General features: G+C 36.5%; 1 protein-coding gene across 13 annotated transcripts in view; it reads right to left on the minus strand.

Annotated features, from left to right (window-relative positions):
• KMT2C (lysine methyltransferase 2C) overlaps positions 1-14,663 on the minus strand; it is a 270,064-nt gene that overhangs the window by 82,819 nt on the left and 172,582 nt on the right. For all 13 annotated transcript variants that reach the window (XM_059172325.1, XM_059172332.1, XM_059172320.1 and 10 more), the window contains exons 15-16: positions 6,563-6,682; positions 3,973-4,089 (exon numbers count right to left, since the gene is read on the minus strand). In XM_059172325.1, the coding sequence (XP_059028308.1) occupies positions 3,973-4,089; positions 6,563-6,682 (237 nt within the window). The remainder of the gene's footprint in view (positions 1-3,972; positions 4,090-6,562; positions 6,683-14,663) is intronic.

Here is a 14,663-nt window from a genome sequence, read left to right on the forward strand (position 1 = left end):
GTACATAAAAAGATGCTCATCATCACTTCCCATCAGGGAAATGCAAATCAAAACTACACTGAGAGATCACCTCACACCTGTCAAAAACACAACAACCAACAGGTACTGGTGAGGATGGAGAAAAAGGACTGCCTTGCACTGTTGGTAGGAAAGTGAACTGGTACAGCCACTACGAAAAACAGTATGGAGATTCCACAAAAAGCTAACAGAACTACCCTAGAATCCAGCAATTACACTACTGGGTATTTACCCAAAGAATACAAGAATACAAATTCAAAAGGATACATGCACCCCGAGGTTTACTGCAGCACTATTTGCAACAGCCAAGATATGGAAGCAGCCCAAGTATCCAGTGACTGATGAACAGATAAAAAAGATGTAGTATATATATATATATATATATATACATATATATATATATATATATATATGTATATATATACACACACACACACAATAGAATAGTATTCAGGCATAAAAAAGGAATGAAATCTTGCCATTGCAAAGACATGGATGGAGCTATAGAGTTTAATGCTAAGTGAAGTAAGTCATAAATAAATCCCATATGGTTTCACACATACGTGGAATATAAGAAATAAAACAAATGAGCAAAGGGGGAAAAAGAGAGATAAAGTAAGAAACAGATCTTAACTACAGAAAACAAACTGATAGTTCGAGGGGGGGGGGAATGGGTGAAATGGGTGATGAAGATTAAGGAATGCCCTTGTCAATGGTAAGCACTGGGTGATTAAAATAAAAACTTTTAAAAAAATCTTTTCACAAAGAAAACTCCAGGCCAAAATGGCTTCACTAATGATTCTATAGAAATACTGTAAGGCAGAATGTTTCCAATACCACACAACTCTTCCAGAAAACTGAAGAGAAATTTCTATTTCCTAATTTACTCAAGGAAGCCAGCATTTTGCCAATACCAAAAACAAAGAAATTGTAAGAATATAAGACTAGAGACCAACCAATACCCTCTATGTCTATACTATAGACATATCTATAAACTTCTTATGTTTAGCCATTTGAACCCAACAATATACAAAAAAGAAAAAACATCATGACCAAGTATAGTTTATCACAACACGGGCTGCTTTAGCATACAAAAAAAGTCAATCGATATACTTCACCATATCAATAAAAAAGCCATAAATGCAGAAAAAGCATTTGACAAAATCCAACAGCTACACCTGATTAAAAAACATCTCAGCAACTTATGAATAGAAAGGAGCTTCCTCAAACTGATTAGGGATACCTGGGTGACTTAATCAGTTAAGCCTCTGACTCTTGATTTTGGCTCAGGTCATGATCTCATGATCATGAGATCACCCATGCTAGGCTCTGCCTTTAGCAGGGAGTCTGCTTAAGATTCTCTTTCTCTATTTCCCTCCACCCCTCTGCCCACACCTGTGCACACACACTCTCCCTCTTGCTCACTCAAATAAATAAATCTTTAAAAAAAATAAATAAAGGGGTGCCTGGGTGGCTCAGTGGGTTAAAGCCTCTGCCTTCAACTCAGGTCATGATCCCAGGGTCCTGGGATTGAGCCCCGCACCGGGCTCTCTGCTCAGCAAGGAGCCTGCTTCCTCCTCTCTCTCTGTCTGCCCCTCTGCCTACTTGTGATCTCTGTCAAATAAATAAATAAAATCTTTAAAAAATTAAAATAAAATAATAAATAAATAAATAAATAAAACAAAACTAGAGCTAACACCATACTCAATGATGAAAGATAAATGTTTTCTCTCCTCAAGACAGGAAAGAAGACAAGGTTACCTTATCACTTCTATCCAACACTGTACTGAAGATTATAGCAAGTGCAATAAAGAATAGAAATGAAAACCTCCAGATTAAACAGACATAAAACTTTATTTGCAAACAACATGACCATAAGTGTTGTAAGTGTAGAAAACTCAATGGGTTCTACAAATAAACAAGTAGAAGTAATACAAGAGTTTAATAAGGCTGTAGAATATAATACACAAAAATGAGTATTCCTGGATAGTAGCAACAGACAACTACAATCTGAAATTGAGACAACACTGCCATTTACAATAGCATAAAAAATATGGAAAACTTGGGAGATAAATCTGAGAAATAAAGCAAAATACATTTATGTTGTAAACTAAAGAACATCACTGAGACAATTTAAAAAGAAAACAGAGAGATACACAATGTTCATGGATTGAAAGACTCTTCACAGTTAAAATATCAACATCCCCCACACTGATCTATAGTTTGAATGCAAACCCAATCAAGATCCTGGCAGGCTTATTTGCAGAAATTGACAAGCCAATGGTAAAATTCATATAGAAACTTGAAGGATTTAGGACAGCCAAAACAAATTTGAAAAAGTGTAAAAAACAAAACAAAACAAAACAGGAAAACTAATTGTCTGATTTCAATAGTAAAGTAAAAATATTGAATGTAGTGTAGTATTAGCCTAAAGATGGAGGAATGGATCAACAGTGTAACACAGTATACACAGTATTCACAGTATACTCAGATCCACAAACATACAGATAACTAATGGTTAGGAATGGTAACAAAGGCGATTCAGAAAATGGTGTTCAAACAACTGGGTATTCAAAATATGATCTTTGATCTATATTCATATAGATATGATATTCATATCATACATGAAAATTAGCTTAAACTGGATCCTATAGATAAACATAACACCTAAAACCATGAAACATCTAGAAGATGTAAATTTGGGTTATGCAATTATTTCTCAGACACCAAAAGCACAATCATAAAAGAAAAAAATTAATAAATGCGACTTCATCAAAATTAAAGCTTTGCTGTACCAATCAAGTTCTTTACCATGACAAGAATACATAAAACACAAAACTGAGCAAGTTAAAAATACTATTCAAATTTTTGAAATGTACTAAATATCTGAAGAGTGACTTTATCAAAAAATGTTACCAATGAGCACCTAAAAATGTGACCAACATCATTAGTCATGAGAGAAATGCAAATGAGATATTCCTAATGTACCTGCTGCCGTGGCTGAAAGGAAGGTTAACCACTGTGAGCACAGGTGAGAATATGGAGGAAAAAGGCATCTCCTGCACTCTTGCAAACATAAAATGTCACACCCTGCTTGGAAAGCAGCCTCTCCTTAAAAAACTAAGTACAAACCCATCATATATCCAGCCACGCCACTTGTAGACATTCATTCATGGGGAAACAAAGCATATGTCCACATACAGACCTAAACATAGAAGTTCATAGCAGGGGGCTTTTTTGGCAGCTTTTTTAATAGCCAAAAAATGGAAACAACTACAATATCCTTTAATAGGTAAACACATATACAAACTGTGGCACAAACTGTCTACTTGTCTAGTTGTCTCCTGAACTTAAAATGATGGTTAGAATTTGAAAAAACAAGATTTTGGTAAAACAGTGAAGTTACCACATGAAATATTTGCCACTGTTTGCCAATTATTATAGATTTTTTCAGTACACACTTAAATAAGGCCTCATATACTTGCCAATGAGCAAATACTTATCAAACTTGAATTAAAATATATTAAAGTCATAAAATCTTAGACATTTTTAAAGTATGTAGTAATCTGCAATATTTCTAGTTTCTTCTGTGAGCCATATTATAACAAAGAACTTAAACCATCAACTTAATTTTTCAAATAAGCTCAGTAATATAACAGGAGTTTGCTTTTATAAAAAAATAAAGGAGGAAATATGTTACATATTTATTTTCGGGAATGGTGCTATACAAAGATCAGAGTGAGAAAGGAAGTAAGAAAAGAGAAAGAAGATGGGAAGTATAAAATATTAAGAAAATTTCAAAAGTTCAAAAAAAAAGGAGAAGTAGAGAGTAAAATAAAAATTCTGGCGTATTTCTATGACTCTTACCATGCAGTAATTTTACAAATGAGATCATCACCAGTCAACAAATTAAGGATTGTAGCAGAGATAAAGGATATGAGAAATCAGCCTTACCCCAGGTAACACAACTGCCCCGATTCCACTTTTCAGTTTTGACCTGCCTCTGCCACCTCGTCCTGACAATCCTGCACCACGGGGTCTCCGCTTCCCGGGAAATCCTGACCCGCGGCCCTACATAACAGATAAGGAAAAATCAGCATTCTGCAAAAGTCCGAAAGAACTTTAAATCCAATGTGAGATAAAACATTTTATTAAAGGTTACACAAATACTTGCTTCTCTCTTATTCTGATTAGATGATAAATATTAAGAGACCAGGCTTATTTTTATCTTTCAACATGTATTATGCAGCGTAAAAAGTATAAACATTAAGATGCCTATGATCTTAGAATCAAATGTTGGGTCTGTTTTTGTGAATGCCCTGTACCAGCAAACCTTGGCCTTATTTTTCACCTTCATAATCCTACATCCTGTGTGGCTCAACATCCACTAACCCCATCCAATTTGTATTCGATACAGAGCAGGTACCAGGACTCGCCCACGAACCGTTCCCTCAGCAATTACAGCAACAGCTGACATACACTGACTAAGGGCTGTACGCTAGTCTAAGCACTTTCACTCGTAACTACCTCATCAGGTCAGTACTATTTTATTAACCCTATTTTAGAGATAAATGCACTGAGGGATAAAAAAGTAACTTGTCGGGGCACCTGGGTGGCTCAGTGGGTTAAGCCGCTGCCTTCAACTCAGGTCCTGATCTCAGGGTCCTGGGATCGAGCCCAGCATCGGGCTCTCTGGCATCGGGCTCTCTGCTCTGCAGGTAGCCTGCTTCCCTCCCACCCCCACTGCCTGCCTCTCTGCCTACTTGTGATCTCTCTGTCAAAAGAATAAATAAAATCTTTAAAAAAAAAAAAAAAAGGTGGCTCGTCCAAAATCTAGAGCTAGCCACTCCAGCTCCAGGGTCCACGTTCTTCAGCTGTATTCCACACGGCTACTACAGTGCACGAAAGCTAATTTTTGCTAGTGTGTAACAATGTTTTTCATCTTAAACTTGTCAAATTCCCTACTATTCAATAGCTCTCTGTATGAATTGAACAGGTGTACCTCACTCTTCCAGAGTATTTAGAGAATAATGTATTTAAAGTTTATAGGAAAGCTAATAAAAAGGTAAACAGCCTGCTTTAACTCATCTGGATAAGAATTTTACTTGAAATGCAAATAACTGATCTAAACTTTTACCCACCACACAAAAATATTGTATAGGAAATAGATTAAATTCTCTGATATTTTAACAAATAAATATTAGGGTTATTTGCTATTGTTTTCTTGTTTATATCCAGACTTAAGTATTAGTTCCTGAAAAAGTCTGACATCAACACTTACTTTTAATATTCTGTGTATCTAAAATTAAAATAATCAGGAAATTCCTGATTTTTCCATAATAACTTAAATAATATGTCACATTTTCAACTGGTATCATTTTTATTGTAGTTTGAAATGCTGAACTCATTACCTACTTAGCACAACAGTTCCCAGGTTGATAATTTATGGTGATAATATGAGCATAAAAACAGATACACAGAAACAAAAAGGGGGTAATCTTTTTTTCTCCTGAGTGTTAAGAATTACAAATTGCCTCTCCTTGCTCTTTTAAACTGCTCTTTTAGATCTCTTGTGCTTTTCTGAACAAGGGTTAGGGAGGACTGAATTGGATAGTTTTGCCGCTGATAAGTATGAAAGATTTTTTTTTTAGGTTAAGTCAATTATTAAATCAGGACTATAATAATCTATTTTCCTCCCAGCAACTAAGGACACAGGTGAGAATAAGTAAAAATTGGTGGTACTTGCTAGAAAATTGTCAAAACATCTTTTATAGTCTTAAAACAATCTCTACTTCGAACACCTTGCGTATCAGAGTGAGCTGAAAGAGTTCTAATAGTGACAGAGAACGGAGAACTACAACTCCTCTGAAATCCTTGATTAGTCTAAAATAAATAGCCTTATTCCAGAATATTGAATACAGAAGATGAAGAAAATTATCTTCTCTAGGTAGTAAAATATTTCAACTTGATGACTAATACTTTTCACATTATTGTTTACCCTCTAAAATGCATCAGACTACATAACTTACTTCAAGAACTAGCAGAGTCCTCCATCAATGACATGAGAGAGAGACCCTATAATTGTGAGGTTATTAACGCAGACAGTGAAATCTGCTGCAATTCTGGTATTTCTTCTCCATTAGCATATAAAGATTAGTGCAGTTTTCTTTTGTTCTTTTCTAAGCAACAAAATTTTATGATTATCATGAATGAGCAAGTCCTAAATTACTTTATAGCCTGTGCAACAAGGATTTCCCCCCCACAGAAACACTGTTAATTACAACATAAAAGGAAGCAACCATAAAAAGAAGTTACTAAAAATTCACACTTAAAATCAGTCATGGAAAATTGCAATATAATTTCCTCCTAATCCAGATTTTTAAGTGCAAGCATGTTGACTCTTCATACTAAAATTTTTAGATTAAAAAAGTGGCTCTGGAATCTGCACATTTATGTAGAAAATAAAGGCTTAATTCTTAACTTCTACCTGGACAAAACCAACCAGAAAGAAATGATACATGAAGGTAAATGCAATTTTATTTACCACTTTGATGCTCCAAATGGCACTGCCAGGAAGTTGCCGGGGTTTAAAAATTTCCCGACCTTCTGAAATGTCTGGGGACCAGGAAGGTGGGCTCACTGTATTATGGGTACTCCAAGCCCCCTAGGATATGGCGGGTGAGAAAATAGATGTATAAAACTCAGCAACGTAAAAGGTCAAAGCCAGCAACTGAGGAATTTTAGAACAGCAAAAACAAATGCAGACGTATGGAAATTTAGGACAAATTGCTTCAAGATAGGGAAAGGAAGCTTATGGCTTACAGTGACTATATGCTTAAATGTTTGCAGTTACAATTTACATTAAATATTTTATTCAGATGGAAATATCAGTGCAATGAAACATGAGGAATCAGGGTTATAGGACATCAACATTGACTCATGAACTGTAATTGTAGAACCAAAACATAAAAGTCAATTAAATTCTAAGAATTAACACTTATATATAAGAAACTACTTGGGGATTAGTTTCTTCTAACAACTATCACTCCCTGGAAAAGAGATATAACCTTAGCGAACGTTATGTTCACCTGCTGCAGTGGGCAAGCAAATGCAATCGGAACGAGCATCGACAGACACGTTCGCTTCGAACTATGGAAAGTCAGTTTGCAATCTTAAAATGCAGTTATCCGTTATAATCCCAAGGTCTAACCACTCCTCCTTCCAGGGACCACAAGTGGTAGTATGGTTTTTATTTTTATTTAAGGACTATTAACCTTACATTACATTCAAGGGGCTAATTTGTACAGTGAAAAATGTTAAAGCAAATTGTCCTAAATTTGCAAATTAAAATGCCTAAGATACTTGGTTACTTATACAAGAAACAGTACCTTATTAAAATAGTTCAAATGAAAATAAGACATTTTACTTCTTAATAACCACATTCAGCAAAACCCTATGCTAATCTGATGATGATGTTAAGGAGCCTAAATAAAAAAGTCTACTCCACAAAGATAACATTTTAAAGAAAAACACAAAACAAATGTCCAGCAATAAAAAACCTATTTTGAATTAGGCAATTCCATAACACATGCTATAACTTTTACCAATTAAATGACCCAAACTTAAGAAACACAGTACTTACCAGGTTTCTAGAATATTCTCAAACAAGTAGCAGCCTATTAATCACATAAAACTACTACCAGGAATTTAAATAACCAACCAAAATAAGAGTTTGACTACCCTTTGGGGAGTAGATAGTTAATGCAGTTAACAGTATTTTGAGAAAAAAAAATACACACAAGGAAAAGACTGGTCTCACTTTTAATTAACCTACAGTCAAGCTCAATGAGTGGCGGTCCTGAGTTTACTGACAGGTGAATGACCTCACTTCACAGTATCAGATCAACTTGCCTCTACACCTCTGTCTTCTTCCCTGCTGCATCCAGGGTCTTTGGGTAACCCTTATGCTGCCAGAAGTCCGTTCTCTTTTCTCACTGTACTCGAACTGTCCTCCATTCAGTTCTGACGGGTTCAAGGCAGCACACCTGTGAAAGTTTCTCTGCCCTTCCTAGCTGACCTTTCTGTCCACTTCCACCACCTGACCTCCAAAGCCTCAGTGCTTCCCAGGGCTGCGGCCGGGACAATCTTCCTCTCTCTGGAGTCTCTTCCCAAGTGGTATGATCTATCATTCGGGCTGTACACACCGTCTCGGATGACGCTGTCTCCCGAATTCACATTTCTAGTTCCCACGTGTTCTTGGAGAAGTTAGCAGGGTTTTCAGCCTGCTCCTTAGCACGCCCATTCCGTCACACCAGACCTCTCAGGTTCACCACGTCTAAAATCCCTCCCTTCCTCAGTCCCATCTCACCATCTTGCCCATCTTTAGAAATGGGCCCCAGACTCAGGTCAGAAAATGCAGAGTTCTCTGATCTGTTCTTTCCCCTCATCATTCTCCCCTGCCACTCCTTCAATCCAAACCATCCGTAAACCAGCATATTCAATCTCGCAGCCAGCTGCTCTACCGGGCTCTCCCCACCCAGCATCTCCCTCAAGCCCTTCCTTCTCCACACAGCAGCCAGAAGGACTTTGCAAAAACTGGAAATCCAATCAAGCAAGACACTCCCTTGCTTCAACCCTGTCCAGTGCCCTTACTTCACTGCAAACCTTTCCTGGTGCCTCTTTCCCACCTCCTCTTGTGGCCCCCTCTTGACTGTTCCACCCCAGCTACCCTGGGCTCCTTCAAACACGCCAAGCTCTTCGCCACTCGGGGGCGGACTGACTCAGAGCAATGGCGACCCTCCAAGAACCAGTGGATGGTTCTTCTTCTGAGATTCTGCACTATGGGCTCGGACGTTTCTCTGCGAAGAGGCCTCTCCTTCAGTGCTCCAGCTGCGCTGTCCTCTACCTTACAAGGTGTTTTGCATCTTTTCACTGACTGAAATTTGGGGTCATATGTTTTACTGTTTCTGGTTATTTACTGGTAGAGAGTGGGGGAAAGAGTTATCTCAATTTAGTTCTCTCAATGTTTCCATTGGCTTTTCTCTGATAATATTTGGCTACTGTATAAAATTCCTTTTGATGGACCATTTAATGTTATGTCAGCAGACGGCTCTTAAAACATTATAAAAAGCCGTACTCTCAGATAACATGATATTCACCATAATTTAAAAGTTAGCTTTGATGCCAAAACTGTGTCTCATTTTAAAAACATTTACACTTCATAGAACATGGATGAACAAAATGCAGGGCTCCATAGATCAAGAATGTTTGGATGCCATTTCAGGAATAATTAGAAAACCATTCAACTGCTATGAAGAACTTATATAATAAAAGCTTGGGTAATTACATTATGAATTTTAATAAGTATATTATCATAAGACACTGGAAGATAGATTGTGTGCAATTTTATAGGAACTGGAGAAAAATTATGATCATACTTAGATGTTTTGACAATGAAGAAATTACCTAATATATTCTTTAGACCTTAAAACTAAAATACAGCTATAATTGCCAACTGCAGTTATAAATTATCCTACAGATCTCAGCTTTGATGAAAAAGAATTTACACAGACAATTCAGAGGTCAACTTCCCTGTCTCCTGAAACAGGTTTATGCTGTTGTTACACTTATATTTATACTTACTACATTTGTATTTATTTCTTCCCACTGGACTAGAAGCTTGATGAGAAAAGACTATTCTTTTTGTTCACTGTTAAGCATTCTATTCAATGCTTATTGAATGCCTGTTTTTTCCCACTGGGCATTTTTTTTAGATGCATAAGTGCATCAACAAGCATTATAGTATGAAACATACTAATTCCCCCATTAGATATAGCCTACATTCCTGAATTTCCTCACTTTAAAAAAAATTACTAATCTATCCAATGCACTGTTACAAAATGAATCATAAGCGAAAGGTTTCAAAATGTAGCCATCAGGAAACTAAGCTATGAAGACAGCTAAAGAGAAGCAACTTGCTATCAAATTCTACAGAAACTTAAAGAAAAAAAAAACAAACCACAAAACCCTGTATGGTTGAGATTCAATTAGATCCTAACAATAATGACTGACCCCAAAACCTGTTTAAGGCTGATACTAAGCTGGGGCGCCTGGGTGGTTCAGGGGGTTAAAGCCTCTGCTTTCAGCTCAGGTCATGATTCTAGGGTCCTGGGCTCTGCTCGGCAGGGGGCCTGCCTCTCTGCCTACTTGTGATCTCTGTGGGTCAAATAAATAAAATCTTAAAAAAAAAAAAAAAAAAAACCAACAAAGTTGATACTAAGCTTCTTTCTACCTGAGGCCAACTTCTTGAGTGAATTTATCAACCTGGTGAATCATACAACGGAAACAGTAATGGCACGTGGAGCAAAGGATATTAAAGCCGACTTTCTGTGATGAGAAGCCCAATCCTGTTGCTGGTGGTTAAATATGATCAATGTCATTATTAGAGCCCAAGAGTATCCGGATCTGCTGAAGAAGTTTCAAGGCAGAGGTTTGGGGCCTCCTGGGCAGACTTCACACCTCCAAGTCCCCCTCACTCAGGTCCAGCCAGCCTCACCCAACACCAAGGCGACGACTGAAGGGTGAGTCTGATTTAGAGAAAGCGAGAACGATGGGGAGCAGAGGGGACGACCAGCAAGAGAAACAGTAAACCTAAGCATCTGTGATTCCTTTTCGGTACATACAGTCACTCATGTACATTATAGCCACAACAGCAAACGACTCATTTCTATGACTTACAGAATTCTTTTCACGTAAGTAAGTCTTATATACAAAACTGAGTTCAACATCAACTGGAACAAGAAATTTAGTCCTTGACAGTGCTTTGATAAGATGCTATAAAAGTACAAAAACAGCTGTTACCAGCTTTAGCCTTCAATAATTCAGGAATGTGAATCTGGCTGGTGCTAGCAATGGTGTTGGTGATGGCTTCAGAAATACCACAATAGGCACAAGGAAACCAAGAGGAAAGGGACGCTTCTGATCTGTACGTGTTTGCAGCTCGCCACTGACAGGGCTAGATATTTTTTAGGTTTAAAACTACAGCTTCTCAGTGATTTAGAGCAGTGTTTCCTGGACTTCAGCTGCACTGCACACAAGCCTGAGCTGAGTTTCCTCTCGTGCCTCTGCTTCTTCATAGTACCCGGGGTTTCCTCTCCAGCAGCCCATATCACACAGAGTAGAATTAACAGGCTGTTCAGTTCCAACATCTGTGCAGCCATTACTTGGCTTTGAACTCGAGAAACCGACTACACACCGTATTTACTGAGACCGGTGTCCGACCCACCCAAGGCCTATATTTTTGTTGGCACATTTCAGTACAAATAAGTATCAGTCGATCTGATTGGTTCTCCAGAGCTACGTTTAATAGATTATTGTCTCCTCGAGCCGTGGTTTTCACAGAATATCTGCGTTACTCTGCAACTCAAGAAAGCAAGCAGGGCACGACTACCACTTGCCATGGGTCAGGTGCTGTGTATGTGTTACTATTAAATGCCAACATCAACCATATGATGTAGTTTTACAGATGAAGAAACAAGACAGTCAGCAAGGTAACGAGCTTGGTGTCACACAGACAATAATGGGAAATAAGGATCTGAATCCAAGTAACTGCACTACGGAAACGCGCATGCTAAACCTGTATTAGCCGATCCTTCCTGGTATCGGTTACAGTAAGAAATGATGTAAACAATACAAAATACTTCTTAAAAGTCACTTTTTTAAAAGGCAGCATAGTATTTAGACTAGAAGAATGTAAGTGGAAAATAATCTGGGCAACTACAGTGTACCCTTTATTCTCCACAGAGAAAACAAAATATGTATCTGTTTACTAATGAAACCCTCAATAGATTCTAAGACAAAGTATCAAAATATAGGTTTTACCTTACCGAATAGGTATCCAGGAAGGGACAATTCAAACTACATGGGGTAATTTCTTTCCCTTTAGTGAGTGCCGTTGTGATGTGTTATAGCGAGCAATGCCTCAAAAGTCCAAACATTTTAAAGCTGGATATGAAATAACTTAATAAAGAACTAAACTTCTCCTTATTTGGACAGTATGATTTATAGATACGCCTTTTTTTAAGCCTTAAAATTTTTTTTTTAAAAATCAACAGTGCCTCTTACTAAAGGATTTGTTTACAAGTCAGAAATGGTGTCCACTATTTTAAAAGAGAAAGTGCTTACTTGCGACTGTTAATAAAACTACAATCCTCTACAGCTCACTGACCGGTAGGTTTGTTTTTCTCTCACAGGAATAGATTATGAAACTGATTTGTTAACTCAAAACATTTCATTCAAAATGCTATTGCAGTAGACAAGAATGTTATAAAATTTTATGGCTCATAATAAAATTAGTTAAATTAATAAAAAATAAAATATCCACCTCACAATGTAATGGAAAAGATGATCTAATAGAGTACTATCCTTGGAAACTTCATACACTGAAGAAATTTCACTTTCTGAGAACACCTCAATAAATTTCAGTCTCAGAACTTAATGGAAATCTCTAAGTTTTCCATATATAAGATTTCAGCAACAAAAAACAGAGAGCTATAATAAAAAATGAAATGAAAAAATTCCTAGAATTTGAAAGTTTTCAAAATATAGCTGAGTACTTATGTTCACTTTTATGAAATTTCACTGAAATATTAAATATTTCATTAAAACATATTCCCTAGGTTTAACAAACTTCTTTGAATACCATCATGAAAGCACGTAGTACACAGGTGTCTGAAGCACTTGTGATGTGATTATATCCAATATTTTTCCATAAAAGAAAGTGATACAAATAGGATAAATAGCAGAAGATGGGCTGAGATTACTATTATCTCAGATTTTCCAAATTAAAATGGATAAATACAACTTTGGAATGAGAGAAATAAGTAGAAAATGAAAAACACACTGTTATTTGACATGTTGAAATAAAAAATGGTTCCATCCTCTTTCCCACTGCTTTTTAAGAGTAGTTCTTGAAGCCAGTCATATGCATAAAAGTAGCAGTGAGTAGCCCATCTCTCTAACTCAGGAACTCGACTTCCAGGGCTAAGGGCAAAGCGACTGTAGGGCTGGTTTAACTAGCGCAGGGTGGGGTCATTGCACTGATACGTTTTAAGGCTCCCCAGGCAATTATAACATGCAGTTGGCCAATAATGACTTTTCCAAACCCAAGGTACTAAGTGGATATACCCATAAAAATACTGAAAAAATGAAATGCTAAAATCTATATTAAAAAATAACTTCAATAAAGGATGAAAGAAAGAAAAGCCAACTGGTTCACTGGCACAGTTTATGTGAAGCCATGTCCAGCGGGCCGGCTGCCGGTCACTGCTCCAGCTCCCTTCTCCTCCCCCATGTCTGCACTCTTCTCCCTATCTTTATGAAATCCTCTGTCGAAATGAGAAAGAAAACAAAAAAGAAAAAGGAATTTTTTCTATCCACAACCATCAGGAAAACTTACGTTACTGTTTCTCTAGTAAGGCTGTGAACCACATATTCAAGATGTACTTCAAACAGCTCATGAAGAACATATAACATATATAAATAACACCTAAACTCTTCCACATAAAAAGTGTAATATAAAACACTAACCTTCAATGATTAATCTCTTCTTCTAAAGGGAAAATAATCCTGTATAGATTCCATGGTCTGAGTCCTGACATGTCAGACTCAGAATGATGATATACCCATCCACACTCCAGAATCACTACACATACTCATATATATGTACTCATATGTATGTATGTAAGAGCACATGAACATATATGTGTGCATATGTAGGGCTTCTATACTGACAATCTAATATACACTGAAAATACAAAATGAGTTGTTGCTACAACAAATCATTTTTATCATCCGTATTAAAATATGTCCTATGAGCAACTGGAGGGCGTAGACTATTTCTACTTCAGTACTTAAAAGTAGTGAAAACAGAGCACCATTCTTAATTTATCACTCTTTAATTCCGCTGGCATTTCTTTTCAAATGTAGTTCCTTTTGGAACTAAAATTTTCCTGTTTTTAAAAATGTCTGCTCTTGCATTATCCAGTAAGATAGCCATTAGTCATGAGGCTACAAAAGACTTCTAATTATGTAGTGGGAAACCAGATCTTGAACACTTAGCATGAAAAGTAAATGTAAAATATCACATTAATAACTTTTATCATATGCATAATTATTTTTACATATACTATGTATTATAGTTACATATTTTTATGTAATTATATTTTTGTTATATATATTTATTATATAACATACAAAAGATTAAATGCTAACATATTTTTATATATTAAGTTAAAACACTAAAATTTATTTCACCTGCTTATTTTTACTTTTAAGTGGGACTATTAGAAATTTTTAAATTAGATCGATTGCTTCTTGGCCTTTTGGCTAAGATCAAGTATAGATCTATGAGGCTTGCATTCTATCCCTGTTAGACAGCACTGGCCTACCCTTCTACTGGCTAACTCCTTTCTCCAAAAAACATTTCAATAATCCAATCATTAGCTGACACCTTAAATTCTAAAGCTTTCAAATTTTCTGTTTCTAATTAAAGTATTCATTTAATTTCTAAGTGAATTCTTTAGAAAAGCTCACATAATATTAGGAAATGGTTGAAATAAACATAAAGACTTGATGGCTATGAAACA

This window comes from Mustela lutreola, chromosome 4 (genome assembly GCF_030435805.1).
Source record: "Mustela lutreola isolate mMusLut2 chromosome 4, mMusLut2.pri, whole genome shotgun sequence".
Classification (NCBI taxonomy): Eukaryota; Metazoa; Chordata; class Mammalia; order Carnivora; family Mustelidae; genus Mustela; species Mustela lutreola.